Here is a 26,788-nt window from a genome sequence, read left to right on the forward strand (position 1 = left end):
GTTTTTAAAAGAAAACACAATTTAAAAAGAAAAGACGCAGTGAGAAATACAGAAGTCCAAATAAAAACACAGGGTTTTGTATTAGTATAGACCCCCCCAAAAAAATGTTAAGATAATCAGATAATTGGCTACTTGATTTAGCCTAAACATTGGGAAACAGTGAACAATCTGAGAGAGAGAAAAAAAAGAAGCTTCATAATTTTTATTGCCACTCCCAGTTCAAATATTGTCAAACTAATAATGGAACAAAGAAATGACACATTTTATATTTAACCTAAATCACATAACTTTGCCTAATAAAAGTCTACCTTAATACTAGCACACAATATAGAAATGCCATAGACTGGCTCATGAAACTAGCACACGTCGTAATGCTATAACCCTTTAATCAATGGATATTTGAACACAACCGGTGCAGCTACAGATACTCATTCTCACAAATATATATTCTTTATCCTCTATAAAAAACACCTATTATTACTGCATCTTACTGAGCCGTTGTGACCGGTTCTTGTGTGAGTCCATATATCTGTATCATACTGCCCCCTGGTGCACACCAGAAGGCGACCTACAATGTATGATGCACTAACTGTTCAATCCTTTACATACCATTTAATTATATGTTAGAATAATGAACACGGCAATTCAAACTGAATATAAAACATGGCATATCCTGTAATACCGTTCTTCCCACATAGCAAAAATCAACCAACAAACGAGAAGCCAAAGAAGATTTTGCTAAACGCTGATATATAATCTACTCGACAAATAATCATGAATGCGAACCATCTCGACAACAACAACTTTCCTCATATTTTCGAGTTGGAAGCGATGGAAAGCCACTGTCCAAGTAACGTAAGCCTTCACTAGGCGGGCAGAGGCGTGACGACACTAGGACGCCCAACAACTCACCTGTAGCGTCTCAATCTGCTTTCGGATGCTGTTGTTAGACGGCATCTGGAGCGGGTGGACGTGAAAGTGGGGGTGGGGGGATAACATGACAGCAGGCAAAGAATGAAGGTTGGTGGGGAGAGTAAGCACAAAGACACATAAAACATGCGAGTTATGAACAAAAAAATTTGAAGAAAACAAAACCTCACATGCTAATACCAGTCGCACGAAAAATTTGGAATATTTAGCTAGAATATTTCAGGAACATTTCAAGATGAACCTAAAATGCACTATGACCGCTACAGGTGAATTTAAATGTGTTATTCTCTAAACCTTTGAATGTCCAACTATTCAATACTTCACTACTTTTTGTCTAACTTGCTATTCTCTAACAAGGAGCTAAACAGCTAAATTCACAGATGTTTGCTCCATGAAAATGTTGACCCATCCAAAATTTCCTGCTCATGACACTGACTAGGGCTGCAGCAATTATATATTAGTATCGGGAATTGTACCGTTTATCCCATCGATTAATTGGTGGTGAGTGATGTGGGCGTCAGCGAATGAGAGGGTAGAATCGGCTGGCTGTTAACTGGCTAACTGGTTGTGAGTGACTGCATGAGTTCTCACCATCGGCGCTCATATATAATTTGGCCTTTTACGCGGGTTTTCTTCTTGTTTGTTCAGTAAAAGGATTGAAAGAGCACTGGTGATGCTTGACTGCACTAGACCAGTTTGAACGAAACCAGGCAGTCACATGACCGCGCAACGTCTTCACGGTTTCACACAGAAGGAAATTTTTCAAAGTAACTAATTTTAGTGAACCCTGGCAAAACCAGAGAAAACTACCGTTAAATGGGAATTTAATTTAATCTCTGCCTGGTGAGCCTATTCTTCAGATTCATGTGTAAACAAAAAAAAAGATACTTTAGGCAGAATTTGCCTAAATTTGTTATTTTAGGAAGATTAAATGTATTATTGTTTCAGTTAACCCATTAAGGCTGTGAGTGCATAACCGTCTTTCTACCCTTTAAGCCTGGAGAGCATATAAGTAATTTTCTTTTTTTAATCGAATTTTTGTTCTCTTAACCAATGAAATGCATCCGAATATACACGTGACGGTGTCGTGAGCCCGCAGAGGATGTTCTGGAATTCTTTGGAGTCATAATGGCGGACGCCATTGATCGCGGGAGCTTTGAGCTTTGTGTTGAATTTGTGGGAAAACTTAAGGTTTTCAAGGGTAATTCCAAAGACGACCTTAGGTTTTGGGGAGCTGTTGAGCCAGGCGCTTTAGGCTTTAATCGGTTAAAGTCATATTGCTGGGCAACATCTGAATTTGCATATTGCCATTTTCTAATTTCATCTAGTTGATGGTCATACGGTGATTTTAAAAAGCAATCAGAAGTTACTACGTACTGTGTATTTTTTTTCACTGGCAAAGCAGAAAGTACTGAAATATTGAACAGTTGGACATGTGCACTCAAAAGTTTCAGATCAAATTACAGTTTGTAACATTTTAGGTTCATCCTGAAATTGCACCCCAAAGTTAAATATCCCAAACTTTTTATGAGCAGTTACAGTGCATCCGTAAAGTCTTAACAGCGTTCCTTTTTTAATATTACAGCCTCACCACAAAATTGGGAAAAAAATGTGAATTAAAAAAAAAAAAAAAGAATAAGTTTTTCCCTCAAAATTTTACACACAACACCCCATTAATGACAACGCCAATAACTTTTTATTTTTGCTGGGGCCTGGCTGGGCCACTCAAGGAAATTCTCAGAGCTGTCCTGAACACTGCCACTCCTTTGTTGTCTTGGCTGTGTGCTCACTGCTTAGTGTCACTGTCCTGTTCGAAGGTAAACCTTCACCGCAGTCTGATGTCCTGACCACTCTGGAGCAGATTTTCAGCCAAGATGTCTCTGTATGTACATTGCTACATACATCTTTCCCTCAATCCTGACTACGTAGTTTCTGTTCCTACCGCTGAAAACCACGCCCACTTCTTGATGCTGCCGCCGCCTTCGCTTTAGAGGTGGCATTGGTCAGGTGATGAGCGGTTCCTGGTGTCCTCCAAACATGACACCTGCCATTCACGCAAAAGGTCAGACCAGGGACCTTTTATGGACAGGTGTGTACCTTTCCAAATTCCGTCCAATCAACTGAATTTACCACAGGTGAAGGCAATTAAGCTGTAGGAACCTCTCAAGGATGATCACTGGAAAGATGATGCACGTGAGCTCAATTTTAAGATTCGTGGGAAAGGCTGTGATACTTTTGAATGATTTTCTTAGTTCATTTTATTTTTAATACATTTTGAGGAACAAAATTAATTTATTTCCATTTTGGAATGAGGCCGTAACATAAAATGCTGAAAAGGTGAAGCCCTGTCAATACTTTCCGGATGCACTGTATGTTCCATAATTGTAGGAGCTGTAAAAAAAACAAAAAAAAAACAAAAAAAAAAAAACGAATGTGTTGGTGATATGTTGTGGCCTGCAATTTAAGTCACATGAACAGTCAACAGAAGACAGAGCGGAGGAGATGTTAACACACATACAGAGCGTGAATTTCACATACAGTGGAACACCCAAAAGTTGAGATATTGCGTTCAAACCTAACGTTTTCCTTCAAAGGCAAACTTTCGTACTCAAGGGCCAATTTGATTTTTAAAATGGGTGGATGGGCCAAGGTAATTTGTTGATGAGGTTAAAATGGTTAAAAAGCGCACGTAAAATTATTTTAGAAATGTATAGATAGTGATTAAAATATAGTAAAAAGACACTATGCACGTGAAATATGCACTGATTGGCTGGTGGAGAACGTTAGAATGTTACTTAAAAAACTGCCTGCTCAATTCGTTTTTTTAAATGACATTAATTCACTTGAGGTAATTTCATAAAGTGATTTTTAATTCTCAAACAAGATTGAACAATTTGGAAGTTAATCATCATGTCGAGTTTTGGACTTTTGAGATTCCACTCTATGTTTGAAAAAAAAAAGAAAAAAAAAAGGAAATTGTGCTGAAAAGAAAAGGAAAATAAAACAAGTCTATAAAGTTTTCACCCGCAAAGCGACAGGCTGTGTTTTTGACAAGATTTGAGTCATCCAAGCATTGCATTTTAATCCTGTGGCAAATTTAAAACTGGACAGAACCATCATAGCAAGCAAATACCAATTGCTTGACACTGATAAGGGAGTGGGAGGAGACTGGTGGGAAGGCAATTACTACTCGACCCATGTGTTATTTTATACAGAGCTGTTGAGTTTTTGACAAATGACCCCTTTGTTCTCCGTGAGATCCTTGTCTGGCGTTCCCAGCCGAAGCAAAATGCCTCCCTCCATCCTGGCATGCAAATACAATGGCCGCCCCAATGCTCTCATGTATTTGGCACGATACTAAGCATTGACGTATTTGGAAAAGAAAACCTGACAGTTTGCTCCTAATAAACTGCTGATTTTGGCCTGTTATGACGGGGCGGTCCTGTCTCATGCAAATGAGCCACTGCTCAGCCCGCCCACCTCCACTGTGGGGCCAATGCCGAGTTTAGCTTTCATTACTATGATTACGGGGATGCGGCTACTAATAGTCCAGAGTAGAAAAAAAACAAGCATGCCCATTTTCGCGCAATTTTGTGTGGATGTCATTGTGCTACATTTTTGTTCTGCTGTTTAGGTTAGCAACATACTCTGGACATCAAAAATGCTGCTCAAGATTTGTGTGTGCTTAAGTCCTTTTTTCTTTTACTAGCTGAGATGCCACAGGGTTAAAAAATGGTAATATGGGAAAAATTATTCATATAATGACAACAACAACATCAACAACCCTAAAAATGATCACAAATCCTGAACTACAATCAGAATTAGCGTCCAGGGAGACTTATTGTTACTACTAAAAATCACAATGGTGGTACACATCCCACCGACACTCATGGAAATCACCAAACAATCTACACAAGGATCAATCAAGGTGAGAGTGGAAACAAATGTCATTGAGTTGGATCATTCTGTTCCTTAGAAGGTGATAAGGGAAGAGGAGACTCGATTTCATTGATTTCAGATGAGGCATTCACAGACCTTAGTAAAAACAGCACTTGGCAATACCAAAATTTTATTTTGGTGCAAAGTTAAAAAATTTCATCACCGAGTTTATTGAAATCCGAGGTTACTTAAGCGGGTACACATATACCGATAATCGTGTTGAATTTGAGCCTTTTACCATCCATCTGATTAAAGTCGAAAAGACCTGATTGTCGGATCTCTCTAAAAGATTATCCTAAGTAATTATCCAGTGGTGTGAGGTGTGTGAAGAATATTTTTTTTCCCCTCCAATCTGCTTCCAAAATAATATCGTGATGACTTGGTCATCTCGAATAGAGCAGAAAGAGCACGACAATGGTGGGCTCTCAGTTACTATGTTGAAAATCGTTATATGTGTACCCAACTTGTCATAAGCCACTTAAATTTAGATAGACCACTTAGCATTTTGTCCTTCGAGCATGGAATCATATTTTTTTTTCCCCACTCTGTGAACAAAGCTCGTACTATCAGCAAATGCAATCAAGTGCTATTCCTGTCCAGATATGCCGCTTGACAATTAAAGGGACAGAACATTATGATCTTCAAGACGGAACCGCGGGGCACACCATTCACAACCAGGCGGCTTCTAATTGAATCAGCAGCAACAAGTTATCCATCACAACAATGAAAGCAAAACAGTCACGCTGCTTTTCTATTACCAGAATACCAGCGCAGGATTACGTAACACTTGTCATGAGGACTCGAAAGTGAATTAAGGCATTATCGAGCCCAGTCCGCGGACTCCATACAGTCTTTGTGCGAGCTGTATGGATCGCAAATCTTGAGGCGTTACCTTTAGGTGCGAGAGGCAGTTCTGCAGGAAGATGTGCCAGTTGTTGAGGAAGAACTGTTTCTGACTGACACACAGCAAGCAGGTCACCAAGGGATACAGGGCCTGGACGGGCAAAAAACAGTAGGTGCATCAGGACCAGCAGGCACGTGGGGTATGGAAAGCAGTTTCAGCATTTATTCTATATCCTTCATAATATCCATTATAAGTCCCAGGTACTAGTACGTTCTTTGTCCTCACTAGTGAGACAATTGACTGATTTCTGGCCGAAGACACATGTCTTACTAGTTAGGTGTTTTTCCACGACTAGGGCCACAAGTGTCAGTTAAACCTTACTAGTGAATGACTGTGCCGCACTAGTAACACTATTAGGCCCAACTAGTAGGCTCATGTCAGGCACTAGTAGCCGACTGGGCCCTACTAGTAGCACCAAAATGCCCAAAAGCTGGCCTACAAGAATGCAAAAATGTCATACAGTCGCGGGAAAAAAAGATTACTAGTAAGACATGGTCAACTACATTTATTGCAGATGCAGCAATATTTACGTGCTTCGATGTTGCTGTTTTGGTTAGCAACAAAACTGTAATGTCCGCATGTGACAACACCATCAACGAAAAGAGATATTTTACAATTTAGTTGCTATTTCATGAAATATGGAGTTGGATTTTATATGAACGGTTGTATTATAGTTACGTGCTTCAGTGCAGCTGTTTTGGCTAGCAACCGACCACTATTATTGTTAGCGTAGTAATATAATTGCCTATGTCATCCTTAAATTAACCGGGGCCCGGTGCCCGGTTGCCCCTCTGTCACTACATAAGAACTTGACTTCGTTTGAATCAGTGATGATCTAATGTCCAGCATAAGAAAGACTCAACTGACCAAAGAGTGCTTCTTTCTGGAGCTAAGGTCAAACGTGGTCTGGTACAGCTTCTCCACAAAGTTCTTCAGGCACGGCACGTTGACTTCATTTTTCACCGCCTGGAGGACAAAGAAAAACGTATTACCAGGAGACGGCCTCCAAATAACACAATTACACTCCGAGAGAGGCATTCATATGGAGAGGACAAACTAAAGAGGGGAACTGGCTTCACTTACGGCCGCAACTGGGATGAGGATCTCCACAAAAAGGCCGGCGAGAGCGTGTTTTATGTCCTTGTCCTTGACTTCCAGGAAGTACTGGGCACACTCCTACAAAGACATGAGGTCAGACTTTAAAGACGTACTCGACTTGAACATACAACATTCAGCCAATGAGAAGGTCCAATTTCCAACTTTTCTGTGTAAACTAACTTAGCGATATAAAATTTGGGCTTCACTTTCTTCACATATGTTAAAATGATATCTCTCAAAGCTAAAATGTATTTCTGAAGATAAAATCCCTTAAACAGCTGACCAACATGTGCCATCAAATAATGGTATTTGACTTTTATTGATTATAGGGAGTTTTATTTATTTGTATTACTTATTTCTAAACTTGTATGCAAAGGAATACTCACCCACTACTTACAGGTAGTTTTATTAATTGTACGTTACTTTTTTGCACGCATTCAGAACGTGAACGTTTTTTACTTAAAAAACAGTGCTTTCATGAAAAAAAAAAGAATCTTTCACAATTGACGGATTATTTACCGTTGAACCAACTCCTATGGGGGAAATTGTTTTGACTTTGTGCTATTTTGTAATTTGGATGCAAAAAAAGCTATTTAATAGCCACGCAGTTTGAACTCAACACCGTTACAAAACCGAGGCGGAGTGAAATGAGGACATAAACCGCCATACGCTTCATTAAAAGCGCTTACGAGGCAACAACTAAGGCTTTGCAAAGAGATGAATGGGAAAAGGAATCTTATGAAGACATGCGCGTACTTCTTGGCAAAACCGGTGGCAGTTATTCATCGGGTTTTATGAGGCGCTACCGGCTTTGAACAGAGCGGTAAAGCTCTAAAAAAAAAAAAGAAACGTCTGGTGTGATTTAGCAAACAATCTTATCAGCAGATTGTTATTATGACAAACGTTTATAGGCGTGTCCTGCGTGTGAAAAGCAGTTGGAACATTTGCTCCACATCCTTTATATCTATCTTAAGGTCCATGTACTAATGGGTGCTTTGTCTTTGCTAGGAGGACAAATTTGGCGTAAAAGTAAGACATGTTAACTCTTTCACTGGCGCAATAGTGAGGCAAAACTGCACGAAATGACATGATGGTGGAAGGCAGTAGTGGAATTGTCGGAATTACATCAAGTGTACTAGTACATGAACCTTAAGATGAAGAGCAAGGATAGAGCATTTAAAAAATAACAGCTTTCAATAAATGGATAATTTACCTGCATGAACAGAAAAGACGCCTCGAAATCCTCCACAGGGTACATTTTGACCCGGAAGAACTTCATGCCCATGATGAGACTGATGATGCACTGCACGATGTAGGGACTCTGCTCCTTTTTCCGGAGCTCATCTAGCTCTGTGTTGAACTTTTTTGTCACTGCTAAAAACCTAAAAACATACACACAGGCGCAAGATAAGTTAGCTTTAATTCATTTTTTAGAGCAGGTTTGCTCGTTTTGATTAATTTGTTTTTAGATGATTTGTTTAGTTTTTATCAGTTTTAGTAATTTATTTGCGAGATTAAATATTTCACAAGATGTTTTGTGTAGTAAAAAAAAATTATTCAGTTAGGACAGATCAGCAACCACCCACAAATCAAATGTAAAATAAATAGAAAGTTGAACCACAATAAGTTTGTATTTATTTTGACTGTTGGTTGTTTCTATATGATTAATATGAGTGTGTACTGTATGTGTGACTCTTGCTGCTGCGACTATGTAATTTCCCTCACGGACTGAATTAAGTATCTGTCTGTCCATGTACAGTTAAATACAGTACAGTTTATACTACTTCTATAATTGCTGGCGGCAACTTGGTATAATTAGTTTGTTTTAATTATTATTATAAGCAGATCATGCAATTTCAGTTTTTATTTTCATTTCAATATTCATTTCAAATAGTGAAAACGCTGGCAGTGACTTGCAACACCATGTGTGGGGTGTAAGACAAACAACAACAACAAAAAAAAACGACTAACTTTGACTGTGTGAGAACTCCAATGACCTCTGCGTACAAGTCTGCGATGATGTGCACGTTGCCTGTGTTGGGGCCACAGTATCTGCAATGAGATAAAAGTATCGGCCGATCACGTTATTTAATATTGCACAACATTTCTTTAAAAATCACATACGTTTTTGCAATACTGCAGCGTGCTACTTTTCTTATTCAAAATCACAGAAAGGTTTTTGTTGGTGTTTTGGGAGCGTTAGAATGAGTTATTGCATTTCCATTCATAGAGCACGTAAAAAAACAACCACAGCTGAAACAATGTGGTGTACATGAATAAATATCAAACATAAAACAATTAAACAGCACAATTAAAAACAAAGAGAAATAAGACAAGGACAGAGCCACATGCTGTGTTCAAAGTCAACGAACGTGAATGTGGTTGTGTTTACTTACCCCTCTTTGTGTTTAAAGTGCTTAAATGCCAGGTTTAGAACTTCGTGTACTAACGCGTCCGGCACTGGATGAAGAGGAATCTGTGACAAACATGAACAAATTACTCTTATTAGTCAGTAGTGATACATTTTCTCTGTTTTTTTTTTTTTTCTTCTTCGCATTGCGACATTTCATTTCCTTCAGGAGCAGAGCCAAGGGCAAGTTGGAGCCGGTCTCCCGGGGGTACGGCTTTGGGAATGTTGCTTAAAAATTTGGATGTCTCCTTTGGCCACGCACCAAGGCTGGAAATGGTGGAAGTGTTGATTTACGAGGCACCCCCTGTGGGTGCAGGCCTCAATGACAACAGTACAGCACATTCCTTAAAACAATTAAGCTTTTGAAGGGAAGAAAAACCTTCCTTTATATGTGCTTTTCATAGATTAAGCTAATAATAAGCAATAATGCACATGCACCAAAGTGATTCAGTCGAGGAAATTTTTTGGGGGGGACACTCCCTGTTTTAGAGTAGTCCCGCCAGGCACCAGTGGTGGGAAGTGACAAGTGCATATACTTTGTTATTGAACTGAAGTCGATTAAATGGGTCAACCACGCAGTTATCATACTGCTGAACTAAATGAACGTGGAGGATCTCCAATTTCAAGGTTGTTTGTGGTACTAGCAAGTTTCATCCTCTCCTCCAGGATGAAACTGACGGAATAGAGGATGTAATTACCACTCAAAATACATATTTTTTAAATTAAAAATAGTGCTTCTCTTTATTACACTTTATTTTTACATTTTTGGTTGAAACAGTAAATAATAAGAAACTCAGGCCTGTGTGAAAGCTACAGGTCTAAACTCTCAAATTCTTTTGGAATTATGTTTCCACTACAAGGGCTAAGATATCAATTATTTAGTAGGTGTTGAATTTCCGGGAAAACTTTTTTAGAGGGGGACTCTATACTCGCCCATAGGTTTTAGAGGGATGTCTCGCCAGGCGCTTGATGCTTTAATGGGTTAAATTTGGTAGCACTGTGAGGTCATACAGCTGGAGTTGCAAGGGGCATCTCGATGTTCTGACATTTTCAATGCAACAACGGCTCATGTCTTAAGAGTAACGCGATTTTATGATTACAGGCTTATTTTAGCGTCTGTACTTTTTTTTTTTTTAAACTCTTAAGTGAAAAAGTTAAATTACCGCAGTGTTTTTTTCATACAAGTATATGTACTTCTACTCTTTCAATGGTATCCTTCCTAGATCCAATACATATGTGGTATCTTTAGCAATCAATGGCAGTGAATGAGTTTTAATTAAGTACAGAGTCCAAGTGCTTTTTCAATCTCTGCCAGGCGGATGGAAAACAATGAAAAATGCAAAGCAGGATTCAAAGCGGCAACAACGGCTCACCCGTTTGAGAACTTCCACTGACACCAGGCAAAACATGAAATCTATGGCTAAATCCCTCCTCTCCAGAAGGTAGTCTTTATCTCGATGCTGCTCATCTCTGCAAAAACAAAACAAAGAAAGTCACGAGAGGGAAAAAAATGCAGAAAAGAAAACTTGATCAACTTGAACGTGCATCTCACCCTTTGGATTTTGTGCTGGAACGAGGCCTGTACTCGTACGACTCGTCTTCGGTGCCGCTCTGCCGCCGGTACCAGTCGAACAGCGTACGCAGCAGGGAGGGCAAACAGTGTTCGGCTATGGAGCTCATAGAGCTTATTAACTGGAAAATTGGAGCATAAAAAAATGGCATCACAACCCACAAATACACAGTTCAACAATGTTCACTGCACATCGATAACATTGTACAGTGCACCCTGAGGTACTCAAGGTATTTGATCCTTTTATAATCACCAACGTATATACAGTATTTGTTAAGTAGATGCAAAAGACAGTCTCATCTAGCTTGTCTGTGAAATTCAGGTTTGTTAATGAATGGAATGCCAAGGGCCTGACCGATATCGATTTTTTTAAGCCGATGCTAATTCCAATATTTGGCAAAATAAAATTCCGATAACCAATTAATCGGCGGATTAATTAAAAATATATATAATTAATAACATTCATTCTTTTTCGGTCCCTTGACGCGCACAACAATAAAGATATTAATTACAGGCAGAACATAACTGTTTACAATACTTTTTACTTAAGTATGTTTAATTTTACAAAAATCGGCCGACTTTTAGCAGATTTATTTTGGGGCGCTTTGTCCTATGTTGTAACGTGTTGTATATGCTATATGAAAAAAAGGCATCAAAAAAAATAATGTGGGGCAAAAAAAGGGGGGCGGGAAATATCCTATTTTGTAACTTGTTAATGTGTTAAAAAGAAAAAGAAAAAATGGCATTAAAAAAACCATTTGAAGAAAAAAGGCATTTAATAAAATAAAAAATAAAAACCGGCTGATTTTTTTTGCCCATTTTAAAATGGCAAATTTAATTGAATTGTTCGATTGAATTGGCAGATAAATCGGTCGGGCCCCAGCAATGAGTAACAGATTCAGACATTTAGGAATATAGCTGTAACTTAAAATGTAGGAAAAGTGAAGCACTTTGAATACTTCCTAGATGCACTGTAAGGTCACAAAAACGTTGGAGAAACAACCAATGAAAGCATGTTTTATAACACCATGGTTTTAGTACCTCCATTAGCCACCAGTACCGTTACTACATAAAGAGGAAGTCAACTCCCCAAATTTTCTTGACATTAATATGCTGTATGCCTCACTAGTCTGAACAAGATATTCTGATCAATATTGCGTTTGTGGAATATGACCTAAACAGCAAAACCCTCCCATTTTTTCCCGCTCAGGGGGCGGCCATTTAGCCACTTACTGTCATCTGAAAATGACATTCAGTTGCTCAGAGTTCAGGTAATGGCCAATAAATAATAATGAATTTTTCTTCTGAGTTTTTGTCATGTGACATTCACAAGCTGAAATTAATCATTCATATTCCACAAACACAATATTAATCAGAATACCGTGATTAGACTAGTGGAGCCACATACAACATAGTAATGTAGAGACATTTTTGAAGTTAACTTCTCATAATAATTTTTTTTTTTTTTTTTTTTTTTTTTTTTTTTTTTTAAATCAAAGTGGGTCGATGTGACCACCGTCATAACACAAGGACTAAGAATGTTTAGTGAGTGACACATAACAGAGGGTTTTTATTCCTCTTCAAAGCAATGGACTATTTGAGGCTTTTCATCAGCAGAATGATCCACTTATTTCCACATAATGCATTAAAAACTCAATTTTCTTAATGTGGAACAATCTCCTGAAGTAAGTTTTCTTGAATTACATTCTCCTTGTAAAATAATTATCAAATCTGTCCAGAGATTAGTATCAATCAGCAATCTTAACAAACAGGAGAAACTACATATGCAAAAACCTTCCGGGACAACCTAAAACTCAAATGCTTATCATGTGTGTTCAGTGACAACAAACAAGCGACACAGTAAGAGATTTTGGACGTGGCAGGCGTCGGTCAGTGGGCATGCAGGGCGTCGACCGTGGATGACAGCCAGCGGAGTTACGCAAGCGGCACGCCCACCGCTGCCCCTCGTGGCGCCAGGCAGCCACACACGCACACGCACACACACACACAAGCAGACACACAAATACACAAACAAAACAGACACGACACATCAAGACACTTACACACAAACAGACACAGAGCCACGCACGCATGCACACACTTCAGCGGCGAGCGGCAGATTTGGCGGCGTGGATGACACAGCGCTTCGACGCGGGCTGACTTTCCCTCGCCGTATATTCTCCTCATCTGCCTCGTGTTGTTGTGAACAAAGCTCTGCAGCGGGCCCCATTATGCACATGATGGGCCACTGAATGGGCCATTGATTGGCCACAACTGGGGGGATTCAAATACTGCGCACAAGTGCAGTATGGAACTTGGCAGCGAGGGGCTGTTGGGTGGGGGGTGGGGGGGGGGTGATCGGTGTAGACACATTTTCACACTGCCGCACTGACCTGGTCAAACTGTGCATCCTCCCCTCTCTGGAGGGACCGAGAAAGAGGTTTCTCCTGGGGGAGGAAAAGATTCAAAGGTCAAGAAAGTGACGCAGTAGGGATAGTCACCGTGTAGTTAGAGTCCAAACAATTCTTATTTTTGACCACAATTTGCACGTCAAAAATTTTCCGATTAACTCGCTAGCATTTTCATCTGCCTTATTTCTACACTTTCAAAAACCGATTTTACACTTGCATGCAATCTACAATGAGTCTCATTACACTTTTGTCATTCATCATAAAAGTTATTTTTACGTACTATAATATAGTGGTCAACTTTTTTCTATTTTTTTTTTTTTAAGTATGACTGTTAACAGTAGGACTGAGTCCTGAAATATTTGTTGCATTTATTGTATTAATGTATATATTTATTGAAAATAATAAACATATTATACTAAAATACAAACAATTACATATTCTTAGATATTTTGTTTTACTAAATTGGTTAATTAATAAAATATACAAATTTAAATATTAATTTGTGGTCATTTACTGGATCTCAAATTGGTTGATTTTTAAATGACCAGTTAGCTAATCATAATTAAATTCTAATACATATGATTTTCTTATTAAAATTAACTATGAATTTTTTTTTAGGTATGTCCCCGATCACATTTGTTTTTTGCACCCAAGACTTGATTTTGCGTATCTGCCGATACAGAGTCCCCGATCAACAGCTCTGCAATGAAATGCAATGAAGAAAAAGAAGACCATATTCAAGTTGCCTCAATTACCTTCATTTTTTTCTCAAATAAAAGGTACCCCAAGACAATAACGTTTTATATAAAAAAATAAAATACAAAAATATTAATAAAATGAAAAATTATGTGTGTATATATAGTACATTTATCAATTTTGCATATACGAAATTAATCATAATTTGATTTCAAAACTGAGAATGAGCTATTTTTTTTATTCAAAATGAATATTTTACATCTTTCAGCGTTAGGGAGCGCTCAACCCAAATTGTGCAGCGGAGGACAATCAGTGCAGTGTGGTAAGCATTAATCCGGGCACATAAAGCTAACGAGCTTCCCGCTCACGTCTCGGGCGTTTACGAGGTCGTTAAAAGGGCCACTCACCAGCGGTTCGGCCATCACCATCTCGATCTTCTTTTCGGCCAGCACGGCGAACTCGGCGAACAGACTCTTGATGACGAACTCCCCGGGCTTGAGCTCGGGGTCGATGGTGATGATGGACATGGCCGCGAGGTTGTGTTTTTCCCACAAGAGGGGAGTTGCCAAGGCGGGGGCGCGCCTTCTACTCACGCTGTTGCTGCTGACCGGCGCGGAAGCTGCGGGTCGAAAGGCAGAGACCAGGGGTCAGGGAGAGGGCGATATAAGGTAAAATTAAAAATAAAAAGGTAAAAGTAGGGAAAGTCATAGACCACATATGTCAAAGTCAAGGAGTCAAGTCAAGAAGGTTTTCTACGGCCGCTGGGATTATATTGCTTTATTATTAGATCCAGCCCGCAGCACGCAGCAAGCCGCTGTGGGTAGCAGATGTGATCGGGTTCTTTGCGCCTGCCGATGACGTCACACTTTAAAATATATTGTAGCGTCTTCCAAGAACACAGATGTAGTTTAATTATCGCGTTTTTATAAGTCCAACCGGCTACTGTGGGCCACAGCCGAACGACGCCAATACAGTGCGACAACCATTCAGTCAAAAGAGCAACGGCTCTCCTCTTCGTCCTCCGCTCTTTCGCGCTTTCCCATCCAGCGAGCCGCGCGATGCATTCATTAACCTCGGAAACAACACAACTTGGCAAGACACAAGTTTGACCACAACACAGATAACCCAATTCGTTACACTATTTCTGTAATATATTTCTTTGCATCTATGTTTGCCCCCCCCCTGGCTGTTGTTATAACGAACTTTACCGCTACTTTTGCGAGGATCGTCCTTCGGTCGTCTACGTGCCGACTGAAGACTTCACGTCACTGTTTTCGTGGCTTTCAGAATCGGATTGTGGTGAAAAGTTATTCGGAGTAAAACATGCCTTATTAAGAAATACTTCATGTTAGAAATCTCACGTTTTATTATTAGTAATTGTTGGCATTTGATAAATTCATTGAGTTTGGATGTAGTGCTGAGATGTCCCACACTGTGAGCAGGCATTGAACGCTCCTTGAGCGCTAAGTGTTGATAGGGAGAGAAGTGGTTTCTTTTCTTTTTCCTCCTTCGACACAGCTAGTTAGTAGTTTGTTCGTGCCAGCAAAGTCAATAGTTGCAGATTTCCCGTGTTTCACCGCATTTGTTGTTGTGTGTAAATGTTAAAAGGTGAGGTAGTAAGGTAATAATTTAGGTTTGTGTCAGGTAACTGCTGTACATAATAGCCCAGATATGTTCTCGTGAGTGATGTCAAGATGAACACTAGTTAGTTATTTCGGCTAGTATGCTAACTATTCTAGTGATGAAACGTGTGAATGAGTATTGTATGTATTGTTTGGCTGTTTAATTGCTTAATACAGTGAATTGTAATGTTTAGGCAGATTGTTAACTAATAGTTATGCATTGGATGATGTTGCTAGGTTATTCTTTGTCTGTGTTGTTGCAGACCACAATAAATAGACGTGTCAAGTAGAATACGTGCCTGTGTTTTCTGACAGGAGCACCCACATTCATACCTTGCCTCATGTCTGTTTTTGTACGGTTTTTTTCACCTTGTTAGGTCACAGTGTTTTTTTGCATGTTGCCTAGTTTGCATGCAAACAAATAATAGTTTTGAGCGTTCGGGGGTGTTTAAAGGATATGGCTATCAGGTGAGTGTTTCTGGTTGGAAAAATGTATGTCATTTGACTAAATCACATTGCAGCAAGCTTTAAGGTCAACGAGTGATTCAATGAATTCACATGCGATAACAATAATAACAATACAGTAATGTAACTCTGACAAAGGCCCACATATGCTACATGACCCTAGCAAGAACAGCAATAGCGCACAATTTACTATTCAATAGCGTCGAGGAAAACGGCGCTAACCCCCATGAAACGCATTGTCACGCAGTCAGCTCACAGTCATAACTTTGAATAGTGCGTGTAAGAATTATGTGAGGGCTGTGGCACAACTTGCAGTCTGGGCTCACAATGGCTGTGAGTGTGGTCAAGTGCGCGGCCGGCGGCGACAACAAGTACACCTTTACTGTACCTCAGCATTTTTGTCAGCATTTTGTCATTTTTTCCCCATATTTTTGTAATATTTTGTCCATAAATAGAAGTAAAACCATTTACAATTTTATCTGTTTTTGTTACTGTCTGATGTTTGCCCATGATTCCATGGCCACGATTCCAATCTGTTGCTGTGAGTTTTTGTCATGTTTTTTGTCAGATATTTATTTTTTGTCAGTTGTGAAATTTTGTCATTTTTCTGATTTGTGTCAGGTTTTTTTTTGTCCCGTTCAACCGTGTGCTTATTTACAGTAAATATTTGTTTCAATAGAGTATTCAATTTCATTAACATGGACAGTGACTGTTTATACCAAACCACACAAATTTGGTTGGGCTCACCACCAGTGACCACTAATAAATCAAAATTTAAAACGTCTCAAGATAAGACAGTCATGGATGGAGAAACTCTAAAAAGTAACCAAATTGTGGCATTACATCTGGCTTGCTCAGAAAGACGTTTTGGGAAATAAACACCTCCCAGAGGATTGCCTTGGTCCATTTTCCATAATAAGTCCCCGCTAAACTATTTTGTTGGTATGTTGAGCACATTGCGTCGCACAGTAGTGTATCTTGGTGTGTGGCGGTCATGTTGTCCTGCAGCACAGAGAGCCCTTCAAGCCATCCTCGTCTTTGTTTACTGTACTACGATGATGTCACACAGTTGTCCTCTCCCCTAATAACCAATCAACGCTGTGGTTATCCTAATCTTCTTTTTCCCGCCTCAGGCCAGCTGGACTGCCACACACAAACGCGCCAATGCTCATTTGTCAACAACAACAAAGAAGAAAAACAACAAAAGCTTGGAGATAGCCCCCTCCCCTCACAAGTTGTTCTGTTTGTGACTTGCCAGTAATTTGTGGCATTCCAGGCTTCCATTCTTTTCCGAGGATGACCTCCAATGTACTAGGAAAAAGACAATTGTGATGCCATTTTGTGGCCATGTTTTCAGCAAATTCTCAGTTCTGTTTCAGTCACATCAGTCGTATGTGCATTACACTTTCTCAGCTGCCAATCATTGACTATGAGTAGCCATAATAATCGTTAAAACAAATTCAGGATCTAAACCGATATCCAGATCGGCACTCAAAACTTTCAGGGTTAAAAACATTCGGGGTATTAACACAAGGGAAATTAACTATATTTACTGCAAACAAAACTGATTTTGTTTCATTAACACCACGATCCGAAAAAGCTCAAACTATTTATAACTACCATATTTTATGTCTTTTTTTAATCCTACATATAAAATTACCTTTTTTTTTTTTTTTTTAAACCTCAACTACAAATGACCTTACCCATCGATACGGTGCAAGTTGAAATTCAAGACACCTTTAGCCCAACTAGACTTACTGTCAAAAACTGGTATCTGAGAGTTCTAAACAGCTTGGACTCATAAAAGATAAGCCAACTTGAAAGGCTAAGCTGCATGATTTTTTTTTTTTTTTTCTTAACACCTTGTTGCTCGAGGCATATAATGTACACGAACCCTGCTTTTCACTTCGGAAACACGATTACACAACCATAGTGACTCCACCTTGTCACAGTTAAAATTTAAAGAAAAAAAAAAAAAACTCCCAGCGGCCTGCTCACTTCCACTGTCAGGACAACCAGCAACAACAGCACAATCACACATACGGCTGGAATGCAGAGCTGAGAGTCCCCTCATTTATTTATTTTTTATTTTTTTAGCCAGACAAAAGACCTGCTGCTAATGTTTATTTGGCATGGCAGTGCCAAATGTGTTAGTGTCCCAACACGCTCTGAGTGTGACGAGTTACTATTAAAACAGAGATAATCCAGGACTTTTTTTTTCTGGTTGTTGATTGATGAGCTGTTAGCAAACACACGAACACCAACACGTAACAGTACTTTAACTTGCAATGAATTCCAAAAAATGAAAAACATTTTAGGTCGGGAGAGGACATCAAGAGACAGCATTAAAGGAAGGTGCTGTGTTTGGCTTTTTGATTTGATGATGCCCTCGTTTGTTTTGAGAGGCACTGGCAAGCAGAGTAAGGGACATTGTGGGGGGGGGGGGGCAGTCAGTATGAAAGAGTGGTGAGTGGAGAATAGCCTGCTTGTTGCACTATTGATCGCAATGCAGTTTTGTTTGGGAGTCATACAGGTACGAACGACTACGGCAACAATCCGTTAATATCGGTGCGGCACGGAAAATAAACTAGCGTGGTGCAAGCATTAAGCCACATTTAAACAGCCTCTCCTGGGATATTTAGATTGAGCCAAAGCAAAATGTCATTGTGTTTTTAAAGCATAACGATAACACATTGTTCACACAGCTGCACGTCGCTTTGTTTGTTTAATAAAAACAGGACAATCCATATTGCACTTCCTAGAGATAACTAATGTTGCAATTTCCTAAACTGAAGACAAACATTGATGTTACACTTTACTAAAATTAAAATACACTATTGATGTCGCATTTTCCTAAATACAGTATACAAAAAAATATTGAGATCGCACTTCCTTAAAAAGAAGATCAATTACTGAAGAAAGAAAATATTAAAGCCCTTTTCTTTTGTTCTTTTTAGGTTACAGCAAACAATATTATATTTCAACATATTACAATTATTTTTCACTTATTGGAGAATTTAGCTTGCGATTAGCTGGCCTGACCCCGCCTCTTGCCCTAAATCGGATCGGAACGGCTCCAGTACTCTCACAACCGGTAAAACACGGTATTCTGATTGATATTGCGTTTGTGGAATAAGAATTAAGCAGCAAAATCCACCTGTGTTTATCCATCTCAGGGGGCGGCCATTTTGCCACGTTATGTTGACTGAAAATGACATCACGGTGCCTTAGGGCTTAACTCGCAAACGTCACATGACCAAACCCAGAACGCAGGTGAGCCGTGATTGGTCATTACATGAGCCCTTTGGCACTGTGATGTAATTTTCAGATGACAGCAAGTGGCAAAATGGCCGCCGCCCAAGATGGATAAACACAGGTGGATTTTGCTGCTTAATTCATATTGCACAAACACAATATTAATCACAATGCCATGTTTAGATGACTGGCAGTACATAGAACGTATTGTAAAGTACATTTTTTACTTAACTTCCCCTTTAAATGTCTTCCTGTTTAGACAAAAGATGAATTAAATGTTTTGCATTTTGTTCCCTTACTGTTACAAATATGACTCACACCATGACCTTAAAACCAAGGTACGCACTGAACAACATATTAATGGCTGTGTGTTGAGTTATTTGGGGGGGGGGGGACAGTAAATTTACACTGTTATACAAGCTGCACACTGACTACTTTACATGGTGCAAAGTGTAATTTCTTCAGTGATGTCCCATTAAAAGATATAATAAAATATTTGCATACCAGTGAGGGGTGCATTCAATTTTGTAAGCTATTGTATGCAAAATATGGGTATGTAACTCAGACGGCAGCAATAACGTTTTCAAGTTTCGTCCCATAATACAAACACAACAAGTGCCGTCCAATCGGGTTGCGACTTTAGGCCTGTGCTTTCTAATGGGCAACTGTTGTTTCCACACATACTGTAGCTGCATGTTAATTACACTTGTGTGACACTGTGCTCTGCAGTAATGGCACAAAAACGATGAGTCATCAGTGTGCTTAAAACCCCATTGAAAGGTCATTATTGTGCTGAATATGGATACCTCCGGGGACATTAATGATCACTGTTGCATGATCGGACGTATGGACTGCATCATACTATCAATGTCTAGTAACAAAGATGACACAATGGGCCTACTTGGTGCTATGGTCCCAATTCATGAGTGTAGAGCAGAGCAAAAACATTCATCTTTGAGACTCCCAGCTGAGATTTGCGGCTGAGGTTGCACGCTTCCACAAAATCTCTGGCGCAATAAAACGGCGCGAGTGTCTCCATTTGTACATAATCCACAGGCTGGATTGTGGAGCGAGTGCCTTTTGGATTTCTTGGGAAGCTAATAAGGGGACAGAGGCGGAAGAGGGATCGATAGTCGGGAAACATTAGCTGCCCCCGGAGGGGATGGAGAGCAGGGTTATAAAAGCAGGCATGGGATTGGGGGTAGGGTTGGGGTGAAATGAAAGGACTGAGATTTGCGTTGAGTGCTCCTAAATGAAGCCGACAAAGTAGATGTGGGTGGTAAAACAGAGTTGACAGTGACAGGAAGCGGCATGGGCGCAGGTCATTTCCGGGTACCTGGTAAGTACAGTAAGAAGGCACGGGCCGGTATCAGATTCTGATGGTACGATAACCTCGAGCAAAAATATTCTATATCATGTATTGATATTATTGGGTCAATGACTTTTCCACAATTGAAACCACTTTGTAAGTACATTAGTACACATAAAAAGAAAATAACCAATGGGATTTTTCTAAATTAAATGAAGTTGTAGTACAACAGTCCAAGTACTTGGTTTTCAGGAACCGAATAGCTATTTGTCTGCTCTTTGTGACGTAAGGTCAAAGTGGAAACAAACCAATGCTAGCCATAACAGTTAGCTAGTTATCCGCCTCGGTAGCAAATCTATAGTATTAATTTTACATTTAGTCACACTAACTCTCATAGCTGGAAGCAGACGTCCATTTCAAGACCGCAATATTCTATATTAACATAAACTTGAATTTGTTTTCGAAGTGATAGGTAGTGCTCTGATAAACGTGATATTAGAAGTTAAGCTTCCTTAGCAGCTATTCTCCATTAGCACGTTTTTGCAAATCCAACCTCCACCAACCTACGGTACCTGAAAAATTCCCAACAGAGCCAACTTTTTCAACTAGAAGAAAAGTCATCGGACTCACTGACTGCTCGCACCAACAAAGAGATTGGGGGGGGGGGGCCACTTTTCCTGCACCGACGACTCACAAAAAACGGCTCATACTGCTGAGGGAAAGTCTTTTTTGGCGGTTTTGAAACCATGACTTGTTAAAACTACAGTATACATTGAATCCCGTAACAAGCTAGCACGTGCAATCTGCTCGGAAAACACTCATCCCAACAATCGAATTAAATTTGAGCATGCCCCCCCTTCCTATCAAAGCAGACAAAGACCAGATTCTCTGATGTCTCTGAAATATTATCCTGAGGTGCACTAAGAGTGATTTTGGTTGCTGCTGAGTACTGTAAATGTTAAACCAGTCGCTATTCAGGATAGCAAATCCTTACATGTACGGTCAACACGATTTGGGCTGATCAAGAGACTCCATGGTTGTGATAGAATTCGGGGCGATGGCCAATAAGAAAGTTCCTGGAGCTAGTACAGTTGCCCGACAAAAATAGAGGAGCAACTGATTGTTTGTATAACTCATAAGTCATTCATCACAGTAAAAAATAGCACGAGTGTGCATCCACAAAGTCATTCACAGAGAAGCAAAAGTTAACTTAGCTTCTTGTATTACTACTCTTTCTTCTTCTGTGTATTTTCCAGCAGTCTGGTAGCCCTGTGGAGCTGCACTGCTATTAACAAGTCACTCTTGCTACAACGTACTACCACACGTGGCATTATCTTTTATTTAAGACGATAGATAGTACAAAATAAACTAAGTCAGCAAAGCCACACGGCACGGGAGGGAACAGTATGGCCAAACAGTTTGCTGAACAGCATCGGTTTTCAAAGAGTGTCAGGTTTGCAAATAGGTTTGTCGTATTTAAACGACTTACTTTCAACAACAAGTCTAACGAGCTTGAATTATTTTGTGACACGCAAACTTGAGCTCACTGGTTGCAGTTGATGAGATATCGGCTCAGACTTGGTATCGGCCTATACTTATACTTAAGTGATTCAACTCTGACTCAGGTGAAAAATAAAATCACATCCCTACTCTGAATAATCTTTTAGAGACAGCCGAGATTATGGCCTTTGCCGACTTGGAACGCAAGGGAGGGAAAACGCTTAAATATGGCACGATTGTCGGTATGTGTGCAAATTGGTAGGAGAGCAACCTGCTTGCTACGCATCAACAGCCAGGTTTTACAGGAGGAAGTGAGAATCAAAGATGGGATTCAATGCAGCCACCTGCACTATGTGAGCCCGACTAGGTCTGGACTGAAGACAATCAGTCATCCTGACAGTCCATTAGTAATCCTCACACAGGTTCCAGATTGGAAGAGAGCTCAATGCAACAATGCTGCGCAGATAAGATTGCGGAATGTAAACACCAGGTACTCACAGCTGCTGCTCCACGACTTGAGCAGAGATTTGATGCTGATCTCGAAGAAGACCGAATCCTGCAGGCTCAGCATGGCGGCGCCGATTCAAAAGTTTGACATGGTCCAGCAAGGCACAATTTTCACACGGTTCCGCTCAATTTGACCGCTTCTCTTGGGAGCCATTCGTTAAATAAACAGAACTGGCGCTACCCCCCAGAGGTAGCGGCCAAGAGTGGCATCCTGAGATTGAGTGGTAGTAGACCCTGTAGAGGTGTCACCAGGTTGTTAGCTCCAAGTTTTGGGGCTAGTGAAGCAATCCACTCGAGTGACAATTCACCGACTCCTTCAAGCAGGACATGGGATAATAATCCAGGAAGTGACTTTAACTTGTCGTCTTGAAAAAGGAGGTGAAAAGCAACAAAAATAAAACAGCGCAAGGGTAAAATATGTATTAACAACGCACTGCGATATTTCCTCTCCGCTGCTCTTCCTGTGTGTGAATGTGCCAGTACTAGCCTGCTAGTACAGCCACCCCCCCTTCTCAGCTCCCCCTCGAAGCGCTCTCCCTCCCCATTCGCTCGCCGGCGGCCTCCTCCCCTTCCCGAGCATCGTTCTTTCACACAGACCAAAAGAGAGAGAGAGAGAGAGCGACAGAGAGAGCTTGTTTCGACAGCAAACAGAAGGAGGCGGGAGACTAGAGAGACTGAAAGAGAAAGAGAGGGTGGGCTCCGTGTCGGTGATGTCATCAAAATGCTGCCGGTGTCAGAGCGGCTACTGTGCGGAACACTGCGTTAACCCCCCCAACCCCCAACCACCCCCCCCACCCCCAAAACCCCCACCCTCCCAAGCTGCTGGCCTATGAAAAGCCACTTCCTGTCAAACATCACAGCAATAACTGATGCGTCATCGCTGACTGTTGCGGGCAGGGGAAGGAACAATGGGAGGGTCGCACGATCACAACACAACCAGCAGGGCTACGCCTTTGGAAAATAAATATATAAGACAATATGACTCTGCTATTCCAAAACAATATAATAGGAGACATATTATGCATTTTTGTTCACCACTTCAAACAATTTCCAGGTGTCCAAATATAACAAGGATGGGGAATTACATCATGTTTTGAGGGGGAGGTCCTGTCTCATGCAAATGAGCCACTGCTCACTCACCACACCTTCTTTGACTGTCAGCTTTTGGTAAAATGATGACCAGCCCCGAGTCTAAATAAAGAAAGTGTGAACTGCAGTGTGCAGGGTTAGGGTCAAGCCTATAAAGACAGTAAAAGCATGAAATTATTTTCAGTCGTGGGGACAGCACTTCATCAACAAGTTGCAGAATGACAATCAGTGCGTTAGGCACATGCAGCGGACAAGTCGGAGTTACGTTCAAAGCAGGTGACGAATTTGTATGGAATGCGCCGTAGTTTAACGTGAACTCAGGGGTGTTTTGTCTGATTTTGTTATAGATTTTTTTTTTTTTAATCCATTTTTGTCATGCTTGTCAGTTGCTTGTGTGCCACGTTCACACCTGACCAAACAGGATAATAACATACCAAACAGGATAATAACATATTATCATCTTAAAGGGTACGAGTGTGAATACTCACTTATAACACGCCCTTTTGCATGACATCAGTTCAGGCAGAGTGCTACTAACAAGGGAGAGGCAAACAGACACACACACACACACACACACACACACACACACACACACACACACACACACGCACGCTCCAGAAAGCTTACGCACATTGACGTCGCTCGCAGGCCTGAGTGGTCATTTCCTTTTGCTTGTAATTTGACAGCAGGAATCAATAACAGCTTCTTAGTAAGTCTAGTCAGACTAGTATTGGGCAAAAGAAAACATTACGTACAAGGGCATTTGAATGCGAGCCAGCTCAGTTTTGATTGACACTGTGTTAACTGCGGTTGACTTGAGATGCATACGTTTATGGTATGAATTTCAGATAGAATTGGGAAATATTCTTAAAAAAAAAAACCTTTACATTTTTTGTTGCCACTCTCAGTTCAAGTTTACTGTCACACTAAATGTAAAAAGAAGGACTATACTTTGCGTACTTCACTTAAGGCTAATTCTAACATAAGCAAATGACGATGTAGCTGTGTTACAACCCTTTACGCAACAGATATGTGAACACAAAGGATGGAGCAACACAAAGTAGACAGACAATTGTATTCTTTATCCTCTGCAAAGAACAACTAAATGAATCCCACTTTAGTCATAGGCAGGACACAACCCACCGGATTGATGCTGCACCATAGCAGCAAGTCAAGTATCACTTCACCTTTATAGTGCCCCCAGGTGGCAAAGGTGCACACACCAGAATTAGCAGCAGGATGCGTATTGAATTGAATGAGACTGTGACAAACATAAAGAAATGATTCAATTCAATTTAAGCATTTCACGGGTATGTGTTTTTATGAAGTACAATATTATAGATTTTTTTTCTCATTTAAAAAAAATCATTGTCCATTTTGGGGATGTTTCGGGGGCGGAGGCTGAACCAGATTAATGGCATTTCCATTCAATTTAAGGGGGAAATATTATTTGAGATACAATTGTTTTGAGCTCTAAACAGTGTCGCGGTCGAAACTAAAGACGTATCTAAAGGCACCACTTTATAATGTATACCATTGACAACATTTTTCCATACTGTGACACAACAACATAACCTGAAATCAACAAACGTTTCCTATCAATAAACAATCGTAATCACACACAGTGGATTAATCTGATATTCTAATCTCGTGTCGACGGTCGTCTTTCCAGGCTCTCCAAGCAGATCCGCGTGACATCAAGTCATTTGGCAGTTCACAGTGGACTATGTTTGTTAACAAAATATCCAAGGAAATGAGAGGAGGGGAAGGGCCGCGACAGACAAAAGGTCTTTGTCCCCTCTGGTTTGGTTGATTTCTCATGTCTCACTCGCTCGCTGTGTCACATGCCCTCCGCTACACAAGTTATGCAAAAACCAGGCAGAGCCGAGCGCAAACAATCAACACAAGCAGTCACTTTGTGGTGCCACCCCGATGTCTTTTAATGGACGAGTGTGAGATTCTCGACCGCAAATTGCATAATGCGCTCACTCGCACGATGTGGCCATTTGTGGCAAATGGCGACAAATCAAATTTCGGATTTAACTGCGACTTCTAACGTTTGGCTTCCTATTAAACGCACCGATAAATATCTCCCAAGTTTTCTCCGCAGGGAAGGAAATCTGCATTTCCACAAAATATACAATTATGCGTTTGAGGGGAAATGTTCAAATCCTGTGGTCGACAGCAGATCCGCTACTGCGTTACTTTTTTGAACTAGCATTTTGTCATTTGTCTAATGTAACTCTACTCTACTATCAATCTTAAAAACATGCAAAAACACAAAACAAAACAAAAAAAACATGACAGGAATATATGACATATAAGTAAGCTTTGCCAATTGGTGACCTTTGTGACATTTGTTCAATTACAACTGGGAAGTTGAGAGGTGTGAGAGATTACAAAACGTGAAAATGTAATGAAAAGCCTACTAGAACAGAGAACTATTGGGGTTAATCCAAGGCACTTTGAATGGTGACAGGCGTGTGCTGACTCCCTCTTGAGTTTGAATGTGATTGGTTATTTCACAATTAACACAACCAGTCATAAGAGGGTGTGAACACTTGTGCAACCACATTATCTCAGTTGTTTATTTTACTTCCACTCAGTAAAGGATTTTTTCTCCAATAGTTGTTGTTTTTAAATGATTTCTGTGTCTCATTTCTTTTTATATCAATAACTCCTGGTATTTGAACAGGGGATTGTAGACTTTTTATATCCACTGTAAATGTAAGCGGAGCTTTAAAAGGTTTAAGAATGGAGCCAGCAGACAAACTATTCAAAATTCGTTCACCGTGTTCTATGTTGGAGGTGTACCAATACACAATGACATGCGGTACTTAAAATGCGTTCCAGGAGTGAAAGTCTAATCTCGTTCCTGAGTGTCAGTTTACGAGCTGCACAGTTATGAATCTACTCAAAGGGGGTGTGGGAGGAGGATCAAGGCATATTTCACGATGCAATCCTTTTTGGAAGGCAGATATTTACAGTCTCGTTTTACTGTTTGCCTTGAAACACAGCGATTCGGCAAAACGTAGCCTAGCATAGCATAGCATATCATAGCATACCTACAATGTCAGTGCTGA

General features: G+C 40.3%; 1 protein-coding gene across 10 annotated transcripts in view; it reads right to left on the reverse strand.

Moving 5' to 3' along the window:
• fryl (furry homolog, like) overlaps positions 1 to 26,788 on the reverse strand; it is an 85,908-nt gene that overhangs the window by 39,267 nt on the left and 19,853 nt on the right. For 7 of the 10 annotated variants that reach the window (XR_015088863.1, XM_086046250.1, XM_086046248.1 and 4 more), the window contains 11 exons: positions 14,366 to 14,577; positions 13,245 to 13,298; positions 10,834 to 10,973; positions 10,655 to 10,751; positions 9,268 to 9,347; positions 8,843 to 8,923; positions 8,085 to 8,253; positions 6,857 to 6,949; positions 6,641 to 6,739; positions 5,762 to 5,863; positions 913 to 957 (listed from right to left, as the gene is read on the reverse strand). Coding sequence is in view for 9 of the 10 variants with exons in the window: in XM_086046245.1 (XP_085902371.1) it covers positions 913 to 957; positions 5,762 to 5,863; positions 6,641 to 6,739; positions 6,857 to 6,949; positions 8,085 to 8,253; positions 8,843 to 8,923; positions 9,268 to 9,347; positions 10,655 to 10,751; positions 10,834 to 10,973; positions 13,245 to 13,298; positions 14,366 to 14,577 (1,172 nt within the window). In the remaining variant the exon portion in view is untranslated. Of the gene's footprint in view, positions 1 to 912; positions 958 to 5,761; positions 5,864 to 6,640; positions 6,740 to 6,856; positions 6,950 to 8,084; positions 8,254 to 8,842; positions 8,924 to 9,267; positions 9,348 to 10,654; positions 10,752 to 10,833; positions 10,974 to 13,244; positions 13,299 to 14,365; positions 14,578 to 22,607; positions 23,103 to 26,788 lie in introns of those variants that run through there. The other 3 variants (XM_086046251.1, XM_086046246.1, XM_086046247.1) reach the window with 2 other exon arrangements.

Source organism: Filicampus tigris, chromosome 12 (assembly GCF_054856515.1).
Source record: "Filicampus tigris isolate MCC_2025a chromosome 12, RoL_Ftig_1.0, whole genome shotgun sequence".
Lineage (NCBI taxonomy): Eukaryota > Metazoa > Chordata > Actinopteri > Syngnathiformes > Syngnathidae > Filicampus > Filicampus tigris.